The sequence below is a fragment of the Laetiporus sulphureus genome (genome assembly GCF_001632365.1).
Source record: "Laetiporus sulphureus 93-53 unplaced genomic scaffold LAESUscaffold_9, whole genome shotgun sequence".
In the NCBI taxonomy this organism is placed as follows: Eukaryota; Fungi; Basidiomycota; class Agaricomycetes; order Polyporales; family Laetiporaceae; genus Laetiporus; species Laetiporus sulphureus.
Window position 1 is genome coordinate 678,364 of NW_024468518.1, and position 27,745 is coordinate 706,108.

Here is a 27,745-nt window from a genome sequence, read left to right on the forward strand (position 1 = left end):
CGATCACATACACATGTCCAAGAAGTCAGGCATGAACAAGTGATGCCTTCGCTATCATATCTGTTGCTAACAGTTTACTCAGGGACTCCCTAAGTGATTGCAAGAATGGAGCATGCCTGATTCTCTGTGCAATAAGCCCCTTTGTCAATGTTCACCAGGTGTTCTTTAGGGGTCTGCACCTCCAGGGCATTTACAAGCAGGATTGGGGCAAAGCAGGGCTATTAGATCTGTGAGTATTCATCTATTAGTGCATATATGCAGAGGAATGTATATAATATACATAAATGCATAAGATGGTGCATATATGCATGTTTTGGAAGTTGAGAATGTGCTATGCACCATATATACCAAGGCAATGCAGCTACTCTAGGGATTTCAAGGCTCATGCCACTATATAGTGATCTGCAACAGCTCGAGAAAACCTATGCTACATTTCAAGATCTGCTAAAGATTATAACAATGCTAGAAGAGCACATTGACTACATCAAAAAACATTCTGACTCAATCTGTCACCTGTCGAAATATGTGCATTTCAGGTCACGTCATGTATGCATACTAATGATAAGCATGTAGATCAATGACTAACTGTGCACTGCACATTCAGATAATGTCTGCAAGCTCAAGAAAGAAATTCTCAAGCATGTATCAAAGATGAAGATTGTCACAAAGCACAAAGCACTTAACCCAATTAAGGGCAAGTCTGCTTATGTGATCTGCACAAATAATCCACATATAAAAGCCTGCCACAAGGACTAGGCTGAGGACGCGTGCAGTGGCATACAACCAACAATCAAGGCAGAGCCTCAATGTATGGCTTTGCACAAGTGGTGGAAAGGGGGAGCTGCCTGCTGGCCGCATACAATAGTATAATGAATCTAAGGTCCTCCCTTAGATTCTCATGGGCTTATATACATGTGGGGCTGAACCCTGGTCACTCTAACTAAGGTGTACCTACTGGGGTCCTAGCAAGCTACATGTGAGAACATTATGCCAGAACCAGTAAGGGCTCTGGCAGCAACTATGGCAACTATCTACAAAGGCCGTGGATATGCCAAGGTAATTCTACTTAATCTAATGAGACAATTGCCAAAAAGTGGGACCACTGTTGAGGGGTCAATGGGTGATGGCCAACAGGGCACATCACAATGGTTGTAACCTCAGGTGAGAGGATCTGTCCAAACTCAGAACAATGGATGGGATGATCAGTTTTCATTTAGATAAGTTTGTGGGAAGATCCAGCCTATCCTGTACCTGGCTATACTGTATGCCAGTGGTAGGGGGATCCCTTGTAGTGCCTGCCTATTGGCTGGGCAGCAAAATGGTGCCACTGTCTGAGTGGCGAATTGGATGCTTGCTAGCTTGATGGTCCAATGAGCTTGAGGGAGCCTATTGTGGGCCAAAGGGTTCCATTCTGGGCAAGTGGCCTGGTATCATGTGACCAATGCCTGATAACTTCTGAATAGGGCAAGTGGCCAGTGTCACGTGACTGGGTGGCTGAATCATGGGCGCTTGGTGGTCATGTGGTAGACACAGTCGTATCTGCAATGTATGTGGTAGTATTGTGCTGTTTGTCCAAGTGTCTACTTTGTGAGACCAATATGAAGGTTGGCGTCCAAATAACCAGTTATGGTTGCCAAGTGAGGACTTTAATGGTGCAAAAATAAAGGTGCCACCTAATACTGTGACAGTCATCAGCAATGCAATATGCAATTCAGTCCTGAGCGATCTTGAAAAGACTAATTATAGCTTCTACCATGCAATCCTTGATCGACTGTTAGTCAGAAGGAACCATCGTGATGAGTACAACACTGACCCAGACAGATAAGTCATTACTTTGACCTTGGTGTATGCTTACTGGCAGTCAGATTCTGTGCAGCATTTATAGAGGGAACCTATCACATTAGTGCAGATGACCTTCCCTCATTCATCTACCCTGTCGAAGGGCAGTGAAACCACAAGAAGCATCTGGAAGGATGTCTTCAATCTGACTTTCTTGTCAAGATAAGTCTCAATTCATCGAACATTCAATGCTCATGTTACTTGTTTGTAGATATTTCAAATAACATTTTAAGGGCTGAACTTTGCTGAAATGCAGGGAACTGTGCAAAAGTAAAAAAACATGGCAGGAGGGCATCCTCCTCTCATCCAAATGTATAAATTGAAGATGATTACTTCTGTGTACACCACGTACTGTGTCATCATAGTATGTTTTCTTTGTATTAATCACATTTACCTGCTGCTTGATACATTTGAATATAGGGCCATTTTGTGTTGTCCTCGAAGGTGCAATGATCAGACAATGATGGCAAGTTCAGCTACGAGAAACTTTATGACAATGTAATGTGCCTTTTTCACAACAAGGCCTTTGTGAAGAAGGTCCTTGACTGGTGAAACTAGTATGTGTACCATATGCCCTTTGATGTTATTCACATTCTGACTTTTTCAGCTGTATATTCAGCACTGGAAAATGTGTTAAGAGTGAACACCACTCATCTGGGCCTTTTTGTATTTCCATCAATGATGAACCTCTTGGAACAGCAAGATAAAGATGAAGAGCTCTATGAGGAGGATGCAGTGTCTTTGGCAAGCAGTTCCATTTTCTAGACTCTGTGACAGTCCTCTCCCTGCTGACACATTTCCATTCCACTGCACTGAGTTACTTTGTGATATGCTGCTGCACTCGCCATCATCCTTCTGGCCTGCAAACATTTTCTGGTGATGTCACTCTTATGTTCTGGTGACATCAGTGATGCAGGCTTTCTCTGCAACTGCTTTATTATTTCTATGTGCACTTCATCCCTCCTGCTGCCTCTTTTCTAGCTCACTCCACTGCTGTCATAAATGTCTTGTGAGGGCTTTCAGAAAGGAATTTTTCACATTTTCATTGCATGTATACTACAGAGCCATGATAATACTACTACATGTCCATCTACCACTGCAGTTGGCCAACACAATGGCACAGAGCTTACCGTAGCCATCACTACCTGAGTTTCATTATCCAGGACAGCCACAACTTGCCCAATGACAAGCAGTGGAGGCATCTAATTGTGGAGACTTGACAAGAGTTATCATATGAGGCAAAAGGGTGCTGGTGCTTGAGAAAGATGGAGTTGTGAGAACTGAGAACCAGAAAAGTTGCAGCCAGAAGCATGAAGTGACTGAGCTTTGCAAACAAAAGTCGCAAAGTGGAATGTCCCATTCAACAATTGCTGAGAAGGTGGGTGCATGACTCATAAACAGTGGTGCGACATTTGGTGGAGTCATAAAAAACACAAGAAGAAGCCCTAGAAGGTGAAAGAAGGGTCAAAACATGTTTCAGAATGCAGAACCGAAAAGGAAAGAAGATTTTTATGGATACATTACTATCTCAAGCAGGTTTCACTTTTATTAATTAACTGGGAACTTGGACAGTTTGGTTTGCAGGACTTTCTCCCTGGGTGCCACAAGTAATATAAAACTCGGACATATATCTAGACAAAGACAAGTCTTCAGGAGGAGAATGAGTCTCCTAGCCCATCTCTAGCTCAAGTACTGCATCTCCTGCATCTCAGAGTCCTCTGCTCACAATTCTACATGATATTTTAAAACTTACTACTAGCCCTATCTTGAATATCTCGAAGGTTCACAGCAGCGCTCATCTAAGGCTTTTATTGTCTTATCAATATCACTCTGGTTATCTAACTGATAACATTGCAGATCTGTTCCCACACTGAGTCACTTCTTCTACATTTCAAGAACTGCACTTCCACGAACGTCCATATCTGATCATTTCTGATATTTCACATCTCTTTCACCAGGGCACCTCACAAAGTTGCGATCATATTCCTCATAACTGACTGAAGCTGATCAGAATATTGTCAAAACTGTCAGATAAGCCCATATCTGGAGGATCAGCATCTGCTTCACTGCTTAGCAGAGGTTTCTGAGCCCCGACTTTGTGCGATCAAGATCAACTATTTGAAAGAGGCTGCCTCACCACTACTTGATCAGTAGCTGATTTCCACTGTCACAAACTGTAATATTCCACATTTTAAGTGCTTGCTTCATGATCACATGATCATACACATGCATATCTTAAGTGCTCATACAATATCACGAGCACATATCACATAATCACATCCCGTGCAGAGATCCTGTGCGCACATCACAAGACAGGTACTAACTATTCTGCCTAATAGATAAGGTGCCATATCCAAAGAATCAAGATTCGGTCACTTATTCTCTAATAGGATAAGCTCCTACGACACCGTGAGAGATGGAGCTCCACTACCTGAGAAGGTAGTACTATATTTAGGGTAGTTATAGTCAGTAGGCATTGCCATCTAACCCTGTAGCTGCATGGCAAGGTCTCATGATAGCATCATATGACTTCGTAGATTCATGTTATTGGCTTATCTCAAGACAGCTCGCAGCTAACACTGAGCTTTGCCTATCTTTAGAATATGTGCTAAGTCACCATTCACATGAACCCACTGTAACAATTTCTGAGGTACGAAGGAGAGTTTGTGCGACACTGGGCACTTAGAGCGTCTATGTGACATTTTTTCATTCTGTGGAACACTTAAGCAATGCATGGGAGAGTGGACCATTACAACGTGGTTTCATTTTCTGCCCCTGTTCTGAGGTTAGGAGAGGGCCCTTCCTTCAAAATTTTCTTACTGTGTTACATTTTGTTCTTACTCAAATTTGTTATCTTTTGTAATTAATGGGCATACAAACCGGAGTTTGAACCTGCACGATGCAGCTGATCCAAACAGGTGCAAATATTCAGAGCCAATCACAACACTGAGTTTGCTAGGGTTAATGCCTTAAGGGCTGATGGATTCAAAGCCATTCAAACCATTGTATTTGATGGCTTGAAAGCGATTCAAACCAAGGCATTCAATGGCTTCAAAGTGGTTCAAACCATTGTATTCATTATTTTGTTATGTATTTCAGTACAGTGACACAAACAATGACTGATTTAACATTTTTCAGGCTCATTATAGTCTCTGCTTGAGAAACAAGCAATAGATCTTCACATTCCACTGCATTTTACTTCAATTTCTTCATTCTGAGCATATTGAAACAAGAGCTATTGATGCAATTGAGGTTTTCCATCACCACAGTATAGTGATCCATATTTCAACTTTTTTCAACTTTTAAACATATCAAAAATACATGATAGATCACACATTGATGCGCTGCAATCAGAGCTGCATGCAGACCATTTTCTGGCTCAAAAAAGCGAAGATTTGAGGTCACAGAATGTATGAAGATGTTAGCCACTCAAATTCTCATGTTTATAGGTGCCACAATGTGCAAATAACACCAAATTATGACGTTCATGTCCGTGCAACCAGCTAGTTGCATGAACGTGCATGTCATAGTTAGTCATTGTTTGTAAAACAGCAAGAGTTGCACTTTTTTAGAATTAAAAGCACATAAAACTGCACACACCGGAAATTGAACTTCGGACTTCCAGGACACTTATGTCTCAGACAGTACCAACCATTCTATCCACTAGATCATCTGCTGTTTATGATTAACACACCCAAATATAATATACAGTGATTAACAAAGCTACACACATATTTTCGTGATTTTTACTGTTTTTCTTCTACCTCCAGATTGCCTGTAGCCATATTCACAGATGAAATAGCAATAGAAAGCCATACTTCTCAGCTTTCAAATGAGTATCTGTTGGCTGAATTTTGATGATCTGTTCTGAAGATATATGCAACTTTATCAGGTGAACTCATTTATACACTTTTGTCACTAACAAACTTCAAAACTCTAGTAGTTGGATAATCAGCCCTTTGCCTTAAACACTGCCTTAACCCATTCACGCATGTTGTGGATTAAACTCTGATGCACAAACCTGCCAATACTCTTTTATTTCTTTTTCAATTGCTTTCACAATTCTGTAATCTCCCTAAGTGGCTCCTCATGCCTTGCTAATCATTTTATGAGATACCTTCAAAGATGATCTATATAATTGAGCTCTGAGAATTGACAATGCCATATCATTGTCTTAATAACATTTTCTCTAAGTCAGCTAAGTCAAGCTTGAGATTATTATCTTGCTGAAACACCATCTCCTTCACTTTTGCTGCAATGCTTCAAGCCATTTTAAAGCTCGTTTCTCAAAATGCTAACATAAGGTAAGATTCATCTTGCCATCAGTGTTAGAGGTATATGTCATTATAATGGAAAGCTCTTCTGAGGACACTCTGAATATTTCAACACAGTTTGATATCTTGCAGTTTTGCCAAGGTTCATGACATTCTAGAGGATGGGTTACAATGCCCAGGAAGGGTATCAGAGCCCTTTAGAGATGTGACTGATGGCCTCACCCATGTTTCAGATAATGTAAAGCTCTTCTATATATCACACATTACAGACTTTGCAGCATTTTCCATCACTAAAAAAGATGAAGCAGATATCTACAGCCTGTATTTTGCTATGTTTCAGTCTTCATCCTCCAATGTTATCATCCATCTTCATTGTCACCACTGCAATGTAGTTGTGAATGCAGAACATGCTTCCATTTATTTATAGGACTGCAGTTTATCACTTTGAAGAAAGTCCTCTGTTAAGTTAGATTCTTCAAAAAATAGAAAGATTTCAGAATGGCTTAAAAAAGACTCTCTTTGCATGTCAAAGCTGCGAAGAAGACTGATCAGAAGATATGTCTTTGTCAACATCCCTAACTTCTGTGCATTTATAACAAATCAGAAGCAAATTCAGCTAAATTCTGCTATATGCATTGAAGAACAAGGCATAACATATCACTTGTGTGGTATTATTTACTTTGGTGAGTTTCATTTTACTGCAATGATTGTTGACATGAATGGTCAGACACAGTACAATGATGGAATTGTTACAGATAATGCTTCAACATCAGAATACCCTGTGAGGATGGCACACCATTACTTTCCTTAACAAAGCACATAGCAGATTTGACTTTGTAGCAATCTACTTTAAACTCTGCTTAACCTAACCTTCAATAATGAAAACACAGTCTGCTACACACCATTGCCTTTCAACTGTCTTCTTTGCCATAAAATAATGTCACTCTAAATATAGCTGCTTCTCGAACAATCATACCATCCTTGATTTCTGCCATTACGATTCCTGAGGTACGAAGGAGAGTTTGTACAGAACTGAGCACTTAGAGCGTCTATGCAGCATTTTTTGATCTCCATGGGATACTTAAGCAAAGCGTGGGACAGTGGACCATTACAAAGTGGTTTCATTTTCTGCCCCTGTCCTGAGGTTAGGAGAGGGGCCTTCCTTCAAAATATTCTTACTATATAACATTTCATTGTTACAGATGTTTGTTATCATTTGTAATGAACATACAAGCCGGAGTTTCAACCTGCATAACATCGCTGATTCAAACAGGTGCAAATATTCACAGTCAATCACAGCGCTGAATTTGCTAGGGTTAATGTCTGAAGGGCTGATGGCTTCAAAGTCATTCAAATCATTGTATTCAATGGCTTGAAAGTGGTGCAAAGCGATTCAAACCATTACTGTGGCATTTACCATTTTGTGATGTAGAATGAATGGTCTAACATTTTTCGCAACTTATTATAGTCTGCGCATGGCAAATGAGAATAGATCCTTCACATTGTATTGCTCTTCTTTCAAAATGTTCTCACTACATAATGTTTAAATGTTACAGTTCTTTCAAAATGTTCTTGTTACATAACATTTCATTGTTACCGGTGTTTGTTATCATTTCTAATGAACATACAAGCCGGAGTTTCAATCTGCATGACACGGCTGATCTAAACAGGTGCAAATATTCTCAGCCAATCACAGCACAGCATTTGCTACAGTTAATGCTGAAGAGCAGATAATTTCAGAGCTGTTGAAATTATTGTATTCAATGGCTTGAAAGTGGTGCAAAGCTCAGTATTCAATGGCTTGAAACTGGTTCAAATCGTGGCATTCCTCATTTTGTGATGTACAATGATTGGCTTGATATTTCCCTGATTTATTATGGTCTGCACACAGCAAATGAGAATAGATCTTCACATTGTATTCCTCTACATTTTAACTTCTTCATCCAGAGCATACAAAAAGTAAACATACTGCTGACATTCATTGGCATTATTTGGCTTTGGTTTTCTCAATGGCTGATGAGGTATATATTTCTGGTATTATATGTAACTCATGTTATCCTCTCAGTATGGACTGCCAGTACGTATGAGTGTGCAGAGCGCATAGCACTTGAGATTTGATTCTGAGCCACCATGTGACAGATGTGGCCATCTTTGGTTTAGGTGGCGGAGTCATCGATCATGCTGAGATTGGATTTTTTTTGCAGTCTCCTACATTGTGGCATTACTTTGTGTTTGTGAAAAATGTTGGCTTGATATGAGGGCAGTCGATGTTCATGAATTTCCTCGAAATACAGGTGACAAGTTGTCACTCATTGAGTGATAGATAAATCCTGCTCAGTGCTTATGTTTGTTCCTGAAATGGTAGGGCAGAAAATTTTCTTTAGGAGACGGACATTTAAATCTGTATCTGGTAAGTATCAGTTGTTCTCCAGCCACTGCTGTAGAAAATGTTGCACCTCATAAGGGGGATTGGTGTTCACTGATTTTTTTGAAGTACGAGCCTCAAGTCATCACTCATTGAGTTAATTAGAAGCTCCATTCAGCGCTTATGTTCATTCCCAAAATGATCAGATGAGAAATTTGTCAAAGAAATGAGCAACAATTTCCCCATTTGATATGGATGTCTGTTGCTGAATCAGGATGCGGTGCTTATTCATTTGACTTAGTGCCCAAATTGAAGTATCTCTGGTGGTTTGTTGGCAAAGTCGCAGCCAGTGTGCAGATGAGATGGTTTTTGAGGCTGCTGTATCCCAGAGGAAGTTGGCACTTCTGTGTTATGCTGGAGCTGAGAGACATTATGCTTTGTGAATTAAAACTATCCTCAATATATTTCTCTCATGGGCAGGTTTCCTGGAGGAAAACATTTTTTGAGTAATGCTCTGCATTGCGGAGGCTCATTAGAAAAAGTATCTTTGCTATCGCATCTGACCCTATGTACAAGAGAAGCCAAATGTGGTCCTCTCTGTTCTGACTGCATGTTGATGTAGGTATGTAGGAGGACAGTTGTTGCAAGTGAAAGAAATCATGGTGATAGAGATGCTTTTGTAATCTCTTGATTTATTTATCGTTTATATGAATGTTCAAATGGTCTCTTTTGTCATACTGGCCATTGGTGAAAAGGCTTTTCATTATTATATATCAGTCACAATTCAGAATATCAACCGAATATGGTTTTCTTCTTGTAGATTCTTCATGTTTATATTAGTGTAGGGAGTAAATAGTAGCTCATGGAATGAAAACTTACTGCCTATGCTCATGGACCGTTTGGTCATATTTGATTTCGTCGTCAACTTTTCATCACAGCGATGGTCAGTGTGATGCTAAATCTATTTGCGTTTGTGAAAAATGTCTGGGCTGAGGGCAGTCATGGTGTTAGCCAATAATTTTCTTCTTCCAGTATGTACATTTATTATACAGGAATTTAAAGATCCATTTATGTGCCAATGTTGAGCATTGTGGTGACAGATTAATGAACTGGTTTCAGAGATTACTTTTCAGACTGATATATCCTTCTCAAATTCATGGAGGTTGTGACACTGACTCGAGTTGGTAATGTGTTGATATTGTGATGTGAACTCTTCTTTGTGGTTCTAGACATCTGACATTCTGCATCACACTTTCCTGAATTGGCTGAACGCACATGGATCACTGATTATGACATTCTAAATCGTATTGGTTATCAGTGAGGTGGTTCTTTTGTCAAGCGTGGATCAACAGGATGTGTTCATATTAGAACTCTTAGTTTTCTGAGCCTTGTGAGCATTCAGTTATTATTGGTAGTGGCCAGTAATAATATTCTCGACCAAGTTTCTGACTCAGAGATTCCTTTATTTGGTGATATCATCATGTTTGGGAACCGTGTCATTGGTGGGAGATATTTTCTGAGGATGGCAAGTATCTGTGAGTGGGAAATACAGATTCTGTCGCTTCTCTGATGTTCTTGTGTTCACCATTCACATACTCTGTGTTCTGGTATCCCTCATGCAGTTTCTCTTCTTGCTGTGTTGGCATTGTTAAGGTATGTGTTGGTCTCTGAATAGATCAGCATAAAATGTTATAAGTAGGTTTGTCTGTCCACGGACAGCAGTGTTTGCGCAGTGTGGAGGGTCAAGTTCATTTAGATGAAGGTGAGGGCTATATTTTTCCATGAGATATGAGTACTTCTTACAGCATCCAGGAAATGCGGATGTTGCATTCACATGCGTTTACTGTGTGTTGGTCACATAAAGGCTGGTCATTTAGAAGTTCTACTCCCCCTTCCTTATTCTGCTGCTGCTACTACCTTTGCTCACTTTCTTCACTATCTGTTCATTTCTTCCACCATGTCTGCACCCTCTCTGTCAGTGATCTCTAATAATGATGTGGTGTTGATTCTGCAAAGCCTGCTTTGCAACATATTGGGACAGATTTCACGTGCACAGGTGATCGTTCTGCTGTGGGTTCCTCCTATAGATGACTCCTCCATTAACTTCTGGTGGGGAGAGTCATTTGAGCTTCATGAATTGTTGGTAAGCTTGTACTAAGTTTCTCGAGTTCAATGAAATGTATTGACCATTGCCAGGGTGAGTTAGTCACCATGAGATATGTTCTTGCTCAATGTGAGGTCAATGTTGAAGAGCTGTTGGCTGATTTGCATGAGATATATGCAACCACATACACGAGGATGGAGATGATGGTGCAGTCTACATTTTACTGGTCAGATGTGATGCACATGTTGAATTCACTTGATAAATGTGAGATCGTTTCCACCAGGTCTGCGGTGGTTTATATTTATCATTTGATTGATAATGCTCATGTTACCGTGTACGTTCTTCATTGTGTGTTTCCTGGTCAAGCAGGTGATGTCCTCATCCAAATTCTAGATGAGGTGATCGAGGATGAGGCTCAGGTGAATGCAGCCTCAATGATGCCCATGTTACCATCTTCAATGGGTTGGTCAGCAGTCACTTCATCATCTTCAGCATGCTCTGGTGCATGATCAGTCACTGGGAGATCAGTTCCTCATGAGCTGTTGTGATCGATTATGGTTGCCTCCTCCTCGAATTCCAGAAATCTGTCCCAACCTTCATCATCATTTTTGCCAGCTGCTGTCGATTGTGGTGCTGTGGATGCACCATCTGCCACCATTGGTTCATCATCCTCAGCACATCCTGGAGTGTCATTGGTCACTGGACAATCAGTTCATTGCCAGCCATCATGATCGATTCTGGTTCCCTCGTCCTCAGTTTTCAGGAACCTGCCCCAACCTTCAGCATCATCTTTGCTGGCCGCTGTGGATCATGGAGCTGCAGTTGTGCCATCTACCACCAGTTTATCGATCGAACATGTTGGAGACCATCATGATTATATCGAGCCTGCACAAAGGTCCTCTGGATTGGGTGAGGTTGCCACTGATCATGAGATCGGTCCTGATTCGAATGTGAGTTTCACTTACCAAATATGTTTATAATTTTTGACTTCTCTTCGTTAGGAGCAACACATCGATCATGACCACACTGAGGAGGCAGCAAATCTCCCAAAGACAGTGGAAAAGCCATCGCCCGTCAAGGTAGGACTTCGTTTGTGTCTGACTGATCTTTTCATTCACAATGCCCCTTTCAGATGGTCGACAGTGTTCCTTACCATGGTGAAGACAATGCTGAATCAGTGATTTCAGACAATTCTGAACTGCAACCAGTGGTATGAATGTTTCGCGCTTATGCATCGCTCGTTACTGACTCGTAATCATTAGGGGTCATTTGTATCTGAGGCATTGGCAGCGGGAAACAATGCCATGGCAGGGCCATTATGCAACCAGGCTGAACCTTCATCTTTCACCACAGAGCTTGACAAATTCAACGTGAGGTATCAGTTCCCCATATTGACATGCTTTCTGTCACGTCTCCTCTGACTGGATCTCCTCCTCCATCTTCTGTCCCGATGACTAGCAACTCTGAAGAGCCTTCTCAGGTCAGGGTTGGATTTTGATTTTTGAAGCCACATTCTTACCATTCTGAGCATCGCAGGTGAGTGATCACACTTATGCATGCATCAAGAACCTGAGTCAGTGCCCAAAGCTGCAGTTTGCTGAAGTTTGATTGGCTGAGCCACCCTGTGATCTGTGTTGAGACCTGCGTAAACCCTGTTAGTGAGATGGGTGTGCTCATTCTTGTCAGCGATATCTTTCGAGGAAGGGGGTATGCCAGTTGGCCAAGCTCAAACTCAAAAAAGATGGTGATAGTTATATGTTTTTATTTATTTCCTATTCTCCATGCTAAGGTCGATCTGAGCAGAGTTTTTGTGGTTTGCTGGGCTAGATAATGTTATGCCTGGTGAACTGATCCTCATTCAATGGCCATTGTATGGGCTGCCATCTGAGGCTTGAGGTCCCTTGCCTGTGGAGATCAGCCCACAGCTCCATTCACCTTTGTTGATCGTCTGCTCTGTTGGAGGAGAGCAAGGTACCATGCTGCAGCCTGTTCGCTCAACCTCGCAGATTGGTCATTTTCGATGATGGGCAAAACCTGAACTGTCACATCTCCCTGCCACACCCTCTGCTTCATAATCCAGGTCATCTCATCTCCACTTATTATGTTCTTGTGCAGCACCCTCAGCTTCAGAACCTGCATCGTTGTGTTCCACTCCTTATGTACTGTTGCCGGCCCAGGGCTCTCAAGGCATTAAGCATCCACAGAAGTTCACCGCCAATGAACGCCAATCATCGTCAATGGATTTGGGTGAGTAAGATGAACAAGATGAACTTGATGTCATCCATGCTCCACTGCGAATTCACTGGCTGGTGCAACAATGTCATATCGAGTCCTCATCAAATGCATCAAACACCATATATGAGGCTGCAAATGAGCCTAGTGATGCAGAAGATGATTTGACCCAGAAGGATAATGGGGCAGTCGTGAGTACGAAGGAAAAGGGCAAGGGTAAGGGCAAGGGAAGGGCACACAAGTAGAATGTGGACGGGTTTTGACCTTCTGTGCCACATTCATGGCCTAGGGGGGGCTTAAAGGCCAGGTTCAACATCTGGCTAATAAAGTTCACAGGCTCGTAAATGTATTTTGAATAGCAGTTGCTTTCGATTTGCGTTTTTGTACCCCTTTGTTGAATGTAAATTCGGTTAACACATGCTAAGTCAAACCCAAACAAATCTTGAGACCACATCAGACTGGAGAAAGATGGTGGTTACAATTATCATTCAAAAATGATCATTTCGTACTAATCATGACTCCTGCTATGGCTCTATATATACTATTTGATTCAATTACTCATTAACACTTTCTTCATTCATGTCATCATCTTTGTCTGCATCGTTAATACCTTCCAGGTCCTTCTTTCATGGAGGGCACAATTTACCACTTCCTTTCGATGTTGAGCCGTCCAGACCAAGTTGCGTCTTCCACTCCCCAAGTCCGGGTAAAAACTCAGCTGCCCTCAGAACCTTGCAGAGAGTATGCTCTAAAAAAATGTGGTCGTATCGCAGGTCTTCGATCTCCTTCGCTGATAATTCATCTCGTACAAATTCATCAACTTTGCTAAGTGCATTAATCACACTTTCTTTCCTGAATTTTTTGGTCTCCCTTAGCGGAAGGAGGTCAAGGAGCCGTAAATCTTTCAGGGCACCAGAATTGAGATTGACAATGAAATCTGTGACCTCTTCCATTGTAGGTGACTTGACGATTCTGGCATACACCATATCTGTGCATGTGAGATATTGTATGAGAGGCCTAAAATTCTGAATTGTCTTGGAAGTGGTACCTGCAGTTGCCAACTTATCTCCTTCCTTTCTGGCTGTTCTCAACAGTTTCAGCACTTCTGAAAATGCAATAGGTCTGTCGTGTAGAGTGCACAAAAGATCACAAGTATTTTCAAACTCCCACATGGCATCCGCATTCTCGAGAACATGACCTTTCTAAAATTGATTGCTGAGGGCTCGTCAGTTGCAGAAGAAGTCAAGGTCATTGGTCTTGTCCGAGAAATGTTCCTCCACAGATGTCAGATATTGTTTCCAATCCTCGAGCAACATGAAGATCACTCTTCCATTTGTGGGTGAAAAATTGAGATCAGTGTAAGCAGGGGAGCCAAAGATGATGTGTTGATAGATGCGTGCGCTGAAAAGATGATACAGTTGACACCATCTGATGTCTTTTAGTCCGAGGCCATTCAGTGCATTGTATGCTTTGCGAGAGCTACCGAACTCATGAAATGGCATGTAGTGGTTGGCTCTCCCTTTCATCATCTTTTGTAGGGCTGAGGATCAGTTTTGTTTCAGTTTTTGAATGAGCTGAACTGCCTCTCTGATCAGAGTCATGATGATGTTCTTGCATTCATCTTCTGAAAGGTTGTGCATGTCCATGGTTTTGTTTGCTGACTGGTTTTTGGCAGCAGCCATCATGTCCACTTCAGGAAGAATGAATGATATAATGATCTGTGCTGGGTGTCCTGATGATCTGGATGGTCCATCTGCATGTGGATCAGTCACTGCCTGGAAATCAATGCATTTTTGGTGCAATTGTTTCAGGAAGTAAGAGTCCAAGTCATCACGAGGCCCAAAAGAACTGCGATTCAAAGCATCGATAAAGTCACTCATCATTTCAGGAGATAGCTGGCTTGGGCTATTTTGAATGTAGTCATCCAGTAATCAGAGAGGTGTTTTCTCATAAACCTCCCAAGTTGAAGGCAATAGCAGAGCATCAGAACTGAAACGCCTGAGAAGAATATCAATGAATTTTATCTGGAGATTTACTGTAATGTAATTCATCACATCCATCCAACATAGAATGACATCCGTAACGATCTGTGAGATTTTCGTGTTGCTTCAATGTCAGATAGCCGAGAGGTTTTTTTCGAGCAAAATTAATATTGGTGGCTTGAAGTCAGGGACAGGAAGAAGCTGTTGGAGTCTATCGTGAAATCTGCTCTTGTGCGGAGTTTGCTCTTCACCATCCAGATTAGACGTTCGAGCCAATTCACTTGCCCTTGAGCTGAGATCAGTTCAGTTGGTTTATGGTAACATTTACTGAGGAGTCACTGTGTTTTCTGATGGCAGAGCTTGATAAAATAAAGAAATGCAAACCACTCAGACAGCATGATTTGCTGACATGCCATTGCATGTAAAACATGCAGAAGGTCAGTGTGGGCATGCAGATTCTCACTTGCCTCCCAGTACTGTGTGACCTTGGTAAAGGAGAGAGATTTCTTCATGTTTCAGATCTTCACAGTGTCAAGGGAAGCTAAAATGTCTTTCATGGTAGATGACACCTCTTCCTTGATGGTGGTCAGTGCCCGATCAAATTGTGCTTGTTGTTCAATGCATTTCACAGTACTGAAAGAGTCCAAATACTGTTCACCTGGACAATGAGATAGCACAGTTACAGATTGGAGGTGACTGAACAATGTGTTGCTTATGATATAATGGCCTTCATATTCCGATGAGTCGAGGTACGCTCTCTCTTTGATGTTCATTGATGTCATCCTCATCGTCCTCCTCCACAAACACAGCTAGAGCATTTTCATGCACATCATCATGCATTGCATGCATGTTCTATAGAGAATCAGAGGTCATCATGTGATGGTCCATATGAGTACCTGGAGTTGAGCTCGAGACTTGGGCATTGAGGCTTTCAGTCAAGTCCTCACTTCCTGATGACATTTTGTTCTGGAAAATGTGGTGGTAAGATGGTCCGACCTGCAGATGAATTTCATAATTTGCATAGCGGTCATGCACTGTGGTCTTGATGCTTTGAATACCACAGTTCGAGGTGTTCTTCACACCATCTCCATTCAGATCAAACTGTGTATGGTCATGACTGTTCACCATCTCATATGTCTCGTCATCTCACTCTTCTTCCTCTGGAGATAGTGGAGTGGACACTACGCTAGCACATCTGGTGTTGCATATACTCCGAGTTTTGAAATGCCATGGGCATAGTTCACTTTACACTCATTGATGATTGCACCACTGCATTGGTTATTTAGAGTGTAGAACAGATGAGGATCGTAGAGCAACTCTCACACTTTTTTGTCATTGCCTGCTTTGTTTCTCCATCAGATTGTCTCCTTCCAATAATTGTTTCAGTCCTACGATCATTGTCAACATATAAACAGAAAGAGAAAAATGATCATATACCTTTCTTGCTTCGATAGACAGATTTTGCAGATAAGCCTACATATTTTCTTGATGCTATAGAAATATGGTGAGCTGTCTTTTCATAAAAATCACTGAGGATGCATTGTCGAACATTAGACCTGGACAGCTATCGAGACGGTAAGTGTTCTGAGATGTCTTCATCATCGCGAAGTGGGTGTACAGCCAGTCCTGGAGCCAAATCCCAGCTGGGGAGGCTGACGTGTTCACTTTGATGGTTAGCAATGGTGAAGGATCTGTTACAGATCACCGTAGATAAAGATAGACAAACTAAAACCCCAGTCCCTCAAAGGGTACTCTGGAGTAGAAGACCAGATGGTCTGTACAATGAGCCCATCAATGAGCAAGCCCCTTCAGTCAACACTTATACTCACTGGTGTATTGTGGTGAAGCTGAGTGGCGAGCAAGGCTATGATGCGTGAATAGATGTATTAGATTGGTTAGGCCTGTAGTAGCTGTCACGGTGGACGAAGGAGAATAAGACTGAGGTCTGTCTCCCATCCACCCTGATCTTATATACATGTGAGGAGTGCTACTGTATAGTACTTACATAAGTACCTTCCATAATGCCCATTGGCTAGCACTACCATCGTGAAATGTGTTTCTAATAATATGATTGGTGCCTATGAATAGTGCGGCATGACAAAGCTCTGAGTGGCGCTACCTGAGTCATTCGATGTGGATGACCGAAGCTGAGATATGCTAACTGAGCGACTTAGTCAGGGTCAGTGCTGGGGCTGATGGCCAATGGTCGAGTCATGCGATGTGTAAGATGAAATGAAATGATAAGTGTAAACTAAGTGTTTCTATCTATATTCTATATAGGTTGTCTGGCAAAATTGTGACAGGATCGAATAAATGAATCTGGATTGATGTGAATGTTATATGTCACAGAAAGCTGCGAAAACATTGTGTGAGCAAGTTACAATGTTGCTCAGGCCATCCACGAGATGTGTTCAACAGGATCCATCACGAGCTGTCCATCTTCAGCCAGGTTGGGGTGATTGGTCCAGGACCTGATCTGGGGAACACCATGCTCATTCAGGGAAAGGTTACAACTGTTAAAGAGAATCAAATTAGTGTTTACGATACATGGTTAGTTGGATGCCTGGACTTACTTGACATCCGTAATGTCAGGGATGATATATAGCAGCTCATTAGAGTTGGGTAATGCCACAATAGGCAAAGCTGCCATGGTGTGCTTTGATGAGCCTTTGATGATTGCACTGGATGGGTATCCTATGGTGGTGAATCTGTATGTTCAAAACAGAGGTTCCTCTCTTGCAGGAGCGACGGGCATTGTTCCACTGTGATCTATGTGCTCCATGAAGTAGATGACATGACTAGGGCTGAGAATGAAGTATATGCCTAGACCAGGAAAAATAGTTCCTTATCACATCCTGATGACAAAGCTGAGCCACATGTCATGCACGACATTCCTATGACACTGTTGAAGTTGTCGCGGTGTTTTTTTGTCAAAAACTCCCATCGACTTGTCAAGTTCATTTGCTGAATGTGACCATTAAATGAGATACCGATAATGTCATCAGAGCTGTCACTTACCACTATTATCCACTTGGGCAGAAGTGAGGTTCAATTGCCATGATGTAAAGAATACATTGTCTGGACATCTAATGTGTGGAGTGTTGATCATATTAGTGTAATCTTGCAGATTCTTGACCATCTCTGGAGGCCTCTTCCTCAGAAACTGATCTGTTGCATACACAGATATGGTCTGCAATTGCACCTTAAGTATATACCTGCAGTGTCACATAGGTAAGAATGAGCATCTTCAAGAAACCCTGTTGCATCTGTAGGTGTGGATCGTCGATATTTTCATCGTAAATCTTACCGTTTACCATGGGCACATTTGCCAGGTGAGGCTTTTCAACCAACAATCTGCATGGATGGCACCGTGTACCACTAATAATCAGTTTTGCTCGACCATCTCATTCGAATGCTGTGACATCTTTTGTGCAGCATTCACGAGAACCCAAGATCTGCATTCTTCATTCTTTGAATGCAACCTGAAGTGTAGCACTTGGTGAGGTACTATCTTGTCATCTAAGCATCATGCACAAATGTGGTAATGTTCATATGTACTCAGATGACACGAACACGATAACTGCATCATCCATAGAGTTCCTCTCTCTATCCTGATCCCTACTCATGATTCACGTGCTAGATCCTATCTCAAAATAACCTGCACAGCATTTAAGATCATTGAATGACTTCCGCAAACATTTGCTGGTGAACCTGGATAGCTCCTATCCATATGAGCCAGCTTTTCTAGAAGTATTCCCAAATCCTTCACTCTTTTCAATTCCATCTTTTTCTCTTCATCTGTCCCACCACCATATGATGATCGTCTTTCCACACGGGACACCGACAGAATGAAGTGGATGATGACCATCATATTCATAGAGTCTTGGAAGAGATTCATCTCAGCTCTGAATATCGAGTGGCACAAGCAACCGATGAGCTGGCAAAGGTTCCATGATCGAAGTGAGCATATAGCGGGTGCTGCCACTGAGAGATAATGAAGACATTCACCATGTGCAGCAACCAAACAGGAGTGATCGCTAGGGGGGGTTGTTGATCGTCTCATTAGTTCTGTTTGAATTCACGCAATAACATCCGCAAAATAATTTAAATGTATATTGTATCAAGATACGTCAAAACCAGTATAAGACCAGCAGGTTTGCCATCCGTTCGCAACATTTACTGACCGTTCACATCAAAGCCTGACTATCTGCATGAAAGATAGGCAGTGACACATTTCTTGCTAGCTAAATAGCGGCAAATTATGACGTCTGTCATTTGTGCATCTAGCCAGTTGCATGAACAGTAAATGTCATCATTTGCAGTTATTTTATCTTTTCCCACACTCCACGCAGGGTGGCTAACAGAGCAAAAAGGCTGTGGTGCATTTGTTGATGACCACATTATGACGTTTACCATTCGTGCAACTAGCTAGTTGCACGAATGGTAAACGTCATAGTTTGGGGTTATTTGCACCTTTTGCATATAGTGGCCGATGAGGATGAGGGGAAGGGAAGCGTTACAGCATTTGCTGAAGATGCGTTTATGCCACGCATCCTGGGCTCCTCATCATTCAGCTGAGCTGGTCATCAGTGAAAACCTTGGAGCTGTGCTTCAGCTTACCTATTTCTTCACTGCTCTCATTGTGCCATCTTGATCGTGATACTGCTGCCTCGTACCACACAGCATTGTCTTTCTAGATAAAATCATTTTCTCTGTCGATGGACGTTGCCAGTGCTGTTGAAAAGGTTTTATAGAGCAAAAGCTGGCAGTGAGTAATGGATTGTCATCAGGGGTTCGATGTGATGTTTGTTTCGTAGCACTCAGTGGAGGAGTCATATGGGGAGGAAGGGTCGCTCTGTCTTCAGGAGTATGAAAGATGGCATTTATACTGCAGTGGAAAATGTGCTCCTCACATTGCCCAGGGTAGGGACATCCAGGGAAGGCTTTGAGCGAGAAGAGGGAAAAATTGTGGCAACCAAACAATGCCACATTATGATGTTTACTGTTCGCGCATCTAGCTAGCTGCACGAACAGTAAACGTCATAATGTGGCTTTATTTGCGCATTTTGACCTCAGCAGCCACAATTGATTGAACCAGCCACTGGTCACTAGATTCTGTTATGATGGATTACAAGTTTTCTCCTGGAAAATGTTGCTTGCATCAATGTGATGTATTGTTGTATGAGTGCAATCATTTTTGCATGTCATGCTTGTCATCATCGTCAGAAAGTTTCACTGCCACTCGACGCGGTTGGATTTCCTTCATCACTCCATTGATTTCTCATATGCGTGCACTCATTCATTCTTATCTTGCTCGAATGCTATCTTGTTTTTGCAGTTGCTGATCACATCACTGATACAACTGAATTTAGTACGATTTCTCACCTTGCCACTCATTGAAATGAAGTTTATGGTCCACAGTTATTCATGTCTGATATGAGAAGATCACTTCAAATGTGCTGATTTCATCTCTTTGCAGAACAATGTTACCTGGTGAACACTCTCATTCTAAAGATGAATCCACGTGAAGCCTTTTCATGTGCTGCTCGCCTCATCAACTACAACCTTCTCCTCATCCACGTTATAACCAAATGTGTGCTTAAGTCACCTGCAAGCCTGTGTACGACCTGCGATCATGTCTTCTGCTAATTTTTGATGCAGATCCTGGATGAAAATGAATGATGTATGGTTTGTTTTTCGAATGCATTCCACGTATGTGTTCAACACATCTATCTATTATGCAGATTGATACCAGCTTGCTGATGAGCCTAAGCGTATCTTTGCCAGTGCGTATCATCCAGTACGATACTTGCAGTTTGACTAGATGTCCCAGCTGTATTGATGACAGATTTATGTGAGATATCTTTGCGATACCTCTGCTGATGCTATGTTATAATTCAAAAGGAGAAAGAATGACTTACTGATGAATGCATCGCTCATAATACCCCACTTGATTGTCTTGCAGGTGCAAACAGTCCTGACCTTGATGGCACATAGAGATACTGAATGGGTCGACGTTGACAGGCAGTGATAGAGTTGGGCCATTATGCAGATTTCTTTTAGAGGTGAAGAATCGATTAGAGAATTGCATAGAAACACTGTCATTCCAGTTCTCTGACTGCCATGGTTGTAGCGTGAGACCTGATTGGTTTTCTGAACATAGCTGGTGTATCGATAACGCTCCTCGCAGATAATCGTCAAAAGGTTTCAAGCCAACAGTGAGCGTGACCGCCTGATGAACATTCAGGATATGTCGAGGCAGTTTATTGCATGAAATGTGAGCATTATAGATGCACGGCTGTATATGTGGACCTACTGAGAGTTGTTCACGATAGGTGAAAGATCTTTACTGCACATGTAACCCAATACATACAATACCACCTCCTCAGCATTGTCTGGTGATGATTTTCTGGTAGACCATATCAAGTCAGCTCCTCGATAACTGTTGCCCTTTTCTGCCTGAAGCTTACAAGTTTGTGGACCAGTTCCATCCACCTCGTACAGGTTTAGTTGCGACTCTTCATGGCGAAAAAGCACTCACATCTGCAGACCCTGTCAGATTCTTGTCTCCAACCTCTGCGTGATGTTCATCCATGTACTTCTTGAGAGTGCAGCTGCCACTCTGTCAACATTTCTGCTCCCCAGTCAATAAATCATATGTCTCTCTCTTCTGCTGCAAGAGTTCTAAAGCCATGGCATTGGGAGCAGTGTTCACCTGTGGACATTACCCTCTACTTGGCTGAATGGTCCATTATTTGGAGAAGATTCATCTTCAACTGGTTCTCTCCGTGCGGATGTCATCATGATTGTGTTCTTTATTTCCGTGTCCTCTCCTCCTGTGTGTCAATTGGCTTTTGAGAATCGCTTATCAGATGCCACTAGCTGTGTCTGGGCCACACTCAAATAAGGGCTTTGCCATGTATTTCACATGCCCTACCGTGTTTCAGAGGTGCGATTGAGGAGCATAAACTGTATGAGACTGCGGGCATCTGGAAAATCTGTCTACCACTTGAATATTAGTTTTACCGAACACGGCTGGCATTGAAGACCCATTTAAGCTGCTCTATCGTACATAGAAGCAACTCATTTACACTGCAGGTGGCTGTATGCACCCGGCACTGCAATTGCACAACATGGTCAGTTTTGAGACAGATCACTTTTCAAAGTGGGAACTCCTTTGTAGGCTCACATTCTGTAGTGTTTATCTTAGCAGCAGGTGAACATTGACGATTCTCGTTGCACTGCCAAAGAGCCAAGAAAGATCACACTCATAATTGAACTCTGAGATCACACTATCGCATTCGCCCATGTGCCCTGATTTTCTGATGGACAGAAACTGTGTTTTTCCTTTGTACCATTCATGAGACATTCCGGGGCTCATCACGGTCTCCCTGTATGGTACAATCCCGATATTTACTGGCAGGTAGTCAGAGAACAAGTCTTCCATTGGATCTGACATTGGTCAGGGGTACTGAAGGCAAAGAAAGCAACCTTTAATATCACTGTCATCCTTCTCAACGATGATTTGAGGAAAGACCTCTGCCACTCAGTGCTCCTTCTTTAAGATGATTCTCTTGGTCTGGTTCTAATACTTCCCATAGTCGACGTGGAGGAAAAGCATCGGGGAGGAGCAACTGACCAACTCCCATTTCTCCTGAAACAATCAGTGACTCTGAGAAGGAGTACATGTGATTCCTAGTTTTCAGGATGTCTCACCAGACCTACTCCACCTCCCAAGTCTGCTCCATGTGTTTCCTGTATGCTTATTTTAAGCTTTCAATGTTCTAATGCCTGTACCTAGATTGACGCCAATGAGACGAAAGGCACAGTACGTTGGCTATGTTTTATGTTGATTGCGTTCGATCTCACATGCTTCAAGTGTCACTATATCCATGGGCAGTGGTGCCCCCAGCAGCATGAGGTCGAAATGGTAAGTGTTCTGTGTGAATCTATTCAACCATCGCTCCACCTGCATTTCAGGAATGCAGAAAGAGGCAAAGATGCCAGTCGTGAGGCTGTCCAATCGTGAGTGCTGGAGTTGAAATCCAGATGCATTATTCACCATCGTACAGATCGAATGAGGGATCTGATTGTGATGCCCCAGATAATCATGAGTGAGTGTCGACAGTCATGATAACTTCCATCTCAGTCGCGTTCAGCTCTGATGAGGTGATGAATGAAAAGGGAAGGTATGCAGTGAGAGATGATCCTGCAACTCTGAAAAGAAGGTATGTCTGCTTTCTATGTGTCCCCATCAGCCACTTATGATGCATCTTCATGCCAGGATGACCATTCCAACACCTTTTGAGACACCCATGATGCCCACCCCCAGTAAGACTTATGGCCATCCAAGGGGTCATCCAAGGGGTCATGCATGCGATGTTACAAGATCGCAGAACTTGTAATTGATCTTTATATCTTGAAATGCTTCCTCCTGACCCAGTTTCTCATAGTCAGTCATGGTCAGAAGATGGGTTTGACAAGTTGGTTTTCTGACAACAGAGTCCAAAATGTACCATTCACGGTGTCTTTTACAGCCCCTCACCCAACAAGTGTTTCAAAGCAATAGTGTAAGCCACTTTCTTTGTTTTATTGTGGATTAATGTACTGATAGTTGTCGTGCCTCCAGCATCTCTTTCGATAAAGAGAAACAGAACTCTGACAAATCTAAGGTGCGCAGAGAGGATGAGTCAGCTATCGACTTCATACGGAGGCAGAGAGAGTACATACATCGTGCGTAACATAATATTGATGGGCAAGATATAATGTATCATCACAGTAAGAATCCAATGTTCAGCCTCATGGCTAATCTGATCGACCAGAGAGATGAGCTGGACCGTGAAATTGAGAGGCTTAAAATGCATTCACCGTGGAAGAAGTACGTTTCTCTATCACACGTATGAGTGTGTCATTTTCCATTGACACCTGTTCTGCACAATTACTAGGCAATCTGTGAATGACTTCATCGATATGAGGTGGAGAAAAGTGATGAAGGTACAGATGATGGACGGTGGGTTTACATAAAAACTTGATGTAATGTTGACATTCAATTTTTCCTCAGGCTCAATGACAATGAGGCTCTGAGTGAAGATGACTCGCTGACTGGATTTATTGTCGATGATGAGTAGGTATCATCGCAGATCTTTTTGTACATAATTGACAGAAAAATACTAGGATTGACGGCCTTGTTCAGAAGGCAATCACACCACAACAGGACACCAATGCATGCATATCCTCTAGGTATGTGTTTTCTGGCAGCCGCTGTTCACATCTTACATCTCAGCAGAACATCTAAGATTCCCAGTGCCAGAAAGGTTGACGTGGATGACCCGTACACACCCTCTTTTTAGTTGAGGTAGAATAAATGTAAATCATTTTCTAGGAAGGTGACGAAACACAACAGCAAAAATGTCAAGTTACCCTTTGTGGTCGAGGAGTACATCTTTTAGTTTATGTCCAGGACATGCCATTGACCTTTCTCTCAGTGAGCATCCTACATCGAAGGGTCACAAGGATAAGAAAAAAGCTGAAGAGAAAGTATACGTACAATTCGTTCAATTTTTGGTCCCGTGTTGATGCAGTATGCAGGGTAAAGATTCAAGGCAAAAAGAAGGAAGATCCTCCTAGGTCATTGGATCGCTCCTTGTGGGATTTTTCATTGAAAAATACTTACGCCAACATCCTTTATACTCCATAAGTTATCATCACATGCTACACCTTATTATAGGTTGATAGTATGCCCTCAGAATTATTCATGTAGATGGTGCTACACTGAAGCCAGTTCTACTCACACAAGCATTGACCATCGTGAAAAATCTGGTGTATGCTCAGTACGTCTCCTGCTATATTGGTTTCGCTCAGGATATTGACCTATACTTTTAGAGGTATCATGGAGCTGATGACAACAGCTGAACTGTGGCCTGGGCAGGTCATGTTCCTGGCTGTGTCCACCCAAACAAGGTCCAAAATCTTCGTGGATCACTCTGTTTCTCTCATTCCATTACAAAAGGCCATGTGCATGACCTTCGGTATAGCTCAAGTCACCAAATCGCATATGTTTATGTCGTCGAAGGGAGAAATGCAGATTAATGAGTTTCACATTGTTCCCATCATGCAAGGATTGAGCTTGCACTAGGATTTTATGGGATGCTCTTTAGCCACGACATCAAAGATGGGGGTGAAATGAGCGTTAAGAATATTCGCTTCAGCGCATTTGGGGACATGTCATTCAGTACACGCATGTCTCACACAGAGTCCAATGAGATGTCTAGCAGCTGTAAGCATCATTTTATTTTCATGTTCTTATTTTGAGATCCGTCACAGACAATGCCAAGCTGACGGTGTTGCTCGGTGAACACTCCACATCTCTGAGAAAGGCTGGACCATCCATGCACTCTTCGCCATCTGAGGCGTTGCCTCTTTTTCCTAAGCCGGTTCTGGGTAATCTCGCCATTGGTGATACCGGTACGCACACCGCCAGCGACTTTATCCATTCCTCTCACAATGGTTTTTTCTAGTTCTGGTGTTTGATGCACCCACTACTTCCAGCGAAGACGAGACGCCTCACCTCCTTTCAACCTCCAAGATGTGCCCACTACATGTCTTTGCTCAAGACAGAGCTGCTGATTGCACGTTGGTAGCGGTTCTGCACATGGCTAATGTCTGGAACAGGGCGGATTGGGGTGATACTATGTCGTTCAACATCTTGAGTGTGCTGTTGTTGCTGTTCCCTAAATCGTAAATGTGTCTTTCCTGAATTGTTATCTCCCACGACTTCATGTCAATGAATAAAATCTCCTCAGTGAAAAGTAGTCCTCACACTTTTAAGATGAGGCCGCATTGAGATGTCTCGTCAAGAAAATATTGTCCATGCATTGCAATCGTTTTTCCTGATCTTAAAAGGACGCGACCCTGTTTCTCCTCTGAGATTCTCGCTAATCACAGAAAATACTCTCGTCAATGGAACCTTTAATTTCAAATATCAGTGATTTTCCGACCCGTGGATATATTCGGAACGTCGACCTCACGCCCTTTCTGTTCTTCGTAACTTTCATCCCCTGCTTGAAAATGAAAAACTCACATTCTCAAGCCTCTTTATGGCCTCGAGTTGTATTGTGGGTGCAAATCCTGCTGCTGCTTATATGGCAGAATCCTCTTGCAGCTCCAAATGTGAGCGTTGATGTTTCTTGGTGACTGCTGGTCGACGCATTGAAGCAACTACAGGATGACGGTGGACGTCCTTAAAACCTATTCCATGCTACTCTGCGGTGGAGCCTTGATGAGCACTTCCTACAAAAGTCCCTTACTCCAGGATTATGATCGCTCGAGTACAATGAGCTTCCCAAACCCGATTTCACCACTCTCGAGGAGCATGTATTCTGCGTATGAAATGTTTCCTCTATACCAAATGGCTGACCTTTCATATGAATTGATATTGGGAAATGCATCGTCATCACATTGTTTCACGTTCACCGGGTCTATTGCCCGAAGCTACTCATGGTTACAATGATGCTCGATGGTACATGTTATCATTCATCCACATATAATTTTCACCACCTATCCTTTGATTGCTACTTCGGCAAGGAGATTCACTCCTGGTGTGATGCCTTGCTCGGTCCTATTCAACATCACATAATCCACTCACTATTTCAACCCGTTGTTCCATCGCTGCACCAGGTTACTCTGATAAAAACCCTGTTGTTGAGGTATGTGACCAGACGTCACGACTTCTCGTCTTTGTTCCTACAAAGTCGAACATCATTGCAAATCAACTGACAAATGGACATTTGTGCTCCTCACATTTTCCTAATCATTTATGAACTCCACTTGCATTTCACAAACCATGATCCTTCATTGCTCAGTGGATGTTCAAAACGTGGGCGCGTTTATCGATGGACTGCAGAAGAGCTCCAGACATTCATTCTACCTGACATGCGTGTAGACTGTTCGCGTAAATACGAGTATCAAGGATACATCGTGAAAACTCCTTCAGATTGTTCTGAAGATGATAGTACTATCTACGCATATGTCTCATTATCTGTGTTGGCATCAAAGCTGTCCAAAGAGTCATTGATCTCTGTATGTTCCGCTCATTAGATCTATGTCTTACGAAGTAAATCATCGAGAAAACAAGTACGCGCTCTGCTCCTGGATCACAGCTGCGCGTCATGTCCCAAACTCTTTTCGATATTTACATCTAAGATCACATTAACAAGCACGGAACGGTCTCAAAAAACTCGACTCAAGACGAAGAAGACAAAGATGGTCAGTTTTCCTTCATCTCCTCCAGCAGAAGATCTGTTCGCTCAAACAATCAATGGCTTTTGTGAAGACATCAACAAGGACAAATTCTTGAAATCTGCTTGTGCGGTGTGCATCTCACTTCAACTCTCTCCAAACTGTCAGATTGTGACGTAGACCTTCGAATACTAATGCCCACTACATAAGCGATGACCAGAAAGGAGCGAGGAAGTATCCAAGATCCAATAGTGGAGCTGAAAAGACCAGTCATTCTATCAACTTGTGATCACATTTGTGCAAAATATCTACGTGATCTTGACTCACGACGGATGCGCTAGTTAATGGCCTTTGGATTGGAGAGATCCCTTCTCAATTGCGAGATCTAACCTGATGTGAGAAAATGCTTATATCAAGGGTCAAGCACAATTACTGCATAATTCAGATCAAGGTATGTGCCAATGTCATATGCCATTTTGTGCCAATGCTCAAGATTTAGTGAAGCTTGCCTTCTAGCCAGGAAGAGCTTGATGAAGTCCTCGCATTCATATATATCAGACTTGCAAACCTACGGGTAAAGAATTTGTCAGGACACCATTTTTAGTAAGGCATAACAAGGTTGCTGAAGCGTTGGAGTGGTTAAAGCTAAACCACGAAGATTACGCAGACTTGAACATCTCCTATGAGAATCTTGATGCCTACCCAGCGAATG

The 27,745-nt window shown here is 42.4% G+C and overlaps 4 protein-coding genes across 4 annotated transcripts; 2 read left to right on the forward strand and 2 right to left on the reverse strand.

The window, feature by feature from the left end:
* Positions 1 to 1,754: 1,754 nt before the first annotated feature.
* On the forward strand, positions 1,755 to 12,003 carry LAESUDRAFT_757208 (uncharacterized protein; the record flags this gene model as incomplete). Its single annotated transcript, XM_040912274.1, has 5 exons — positions 1,755 to 1,773; positions 11,366 to 11,532; positions 11,584 to 11,661; positions 11,715 to 11,792; positions 11,845 to 12,003. 5 exons carry the CDS (start codon positions 1,755 to 1,757, stop codon positions 12,001 to 12,003), a joined length of 501 nt encoding a protein of 166 aa, XP_040766776.1.
* A 5,182-nt stretch (positions 12,004 to 17,185) lies between these two features.
* Positions 17,186 to 17,446, reverse strand: LAESUDRAFT_757209 (uncharacterized protein; the record flags this gene model as incomplete). Its single annotated transcript, XM_040912275.1, has 2 exons — positions 17,186 to 17,309; positions 17,370 to 17,446. The coding sequence occupies 2 exons, from the start codon at positions 17,444 to 17,446 to the stop codon at positions 17,186 to 17,188; spliced, it is 201 nt and encodes a 66-aa protein (XP_040766777.1).
* Positions 17,447 to 20,515: 3,069 nt separating this feature from the next.
* LAESUDRAFT_605086 (uncharacterized protein) lies at positions 20,516 to 21,055 on the reverse strand (the record flags this gene model as incomplete). Its single annotated transcript, XM_040903110.1, has 2 exons — positions 20,516 to 20,675; positions 20,718 to 21,055. Coding segments are annotated over 2 exons (498 nt in total), but the record flags the coding sequence as incomplete, so codon positions are not given.
* Positions 21,056 to 22,503: 1,448 nt separating this feature from the next.
* Positions 22,504 to 25,537, forward strand: LAESUDRAFT_712610 (uncharacterized protein; the record flags this gene model as incomplete). Its single annotated transcript, XM_040906915.1, has 21 exons — positions 22,504 to 22,553; positions 22,598 to 22,624; positions 22,676 to 22,726; positions 22,777 to 22,821; positions 22,869 to 22,910; positions 22,956 to 23,024; positions 23,081 to 23,197; positions 23,334 to 23,366; positions 23,426 to 23,518; positions 23,576 to 23,674; positions 23,742 to 23,810; positions 23,858 to 23,920; positions 23,971 to 24,036; positions 24,179 to 24,232; positions 24,282 to 24,333; positions 24,524 to 24,530; positions 24,557 to 24,626; positions 24,679 to 24,852; positions 24,915 to 25,072; positions 25,120 to 25,260; positions 25,314 to 25,537. The coding sequence occupies 21 exons, from the start codon at positions 22,504 to 22,506 to the stop codon at positions 25,535 to 25,537; spliced, it is 1,704 nt and encodes a 567-aa protein (XP_040766779.1).
* Positions 25,538 to 27,745: the final 2,208 nt, after the last annotated feature.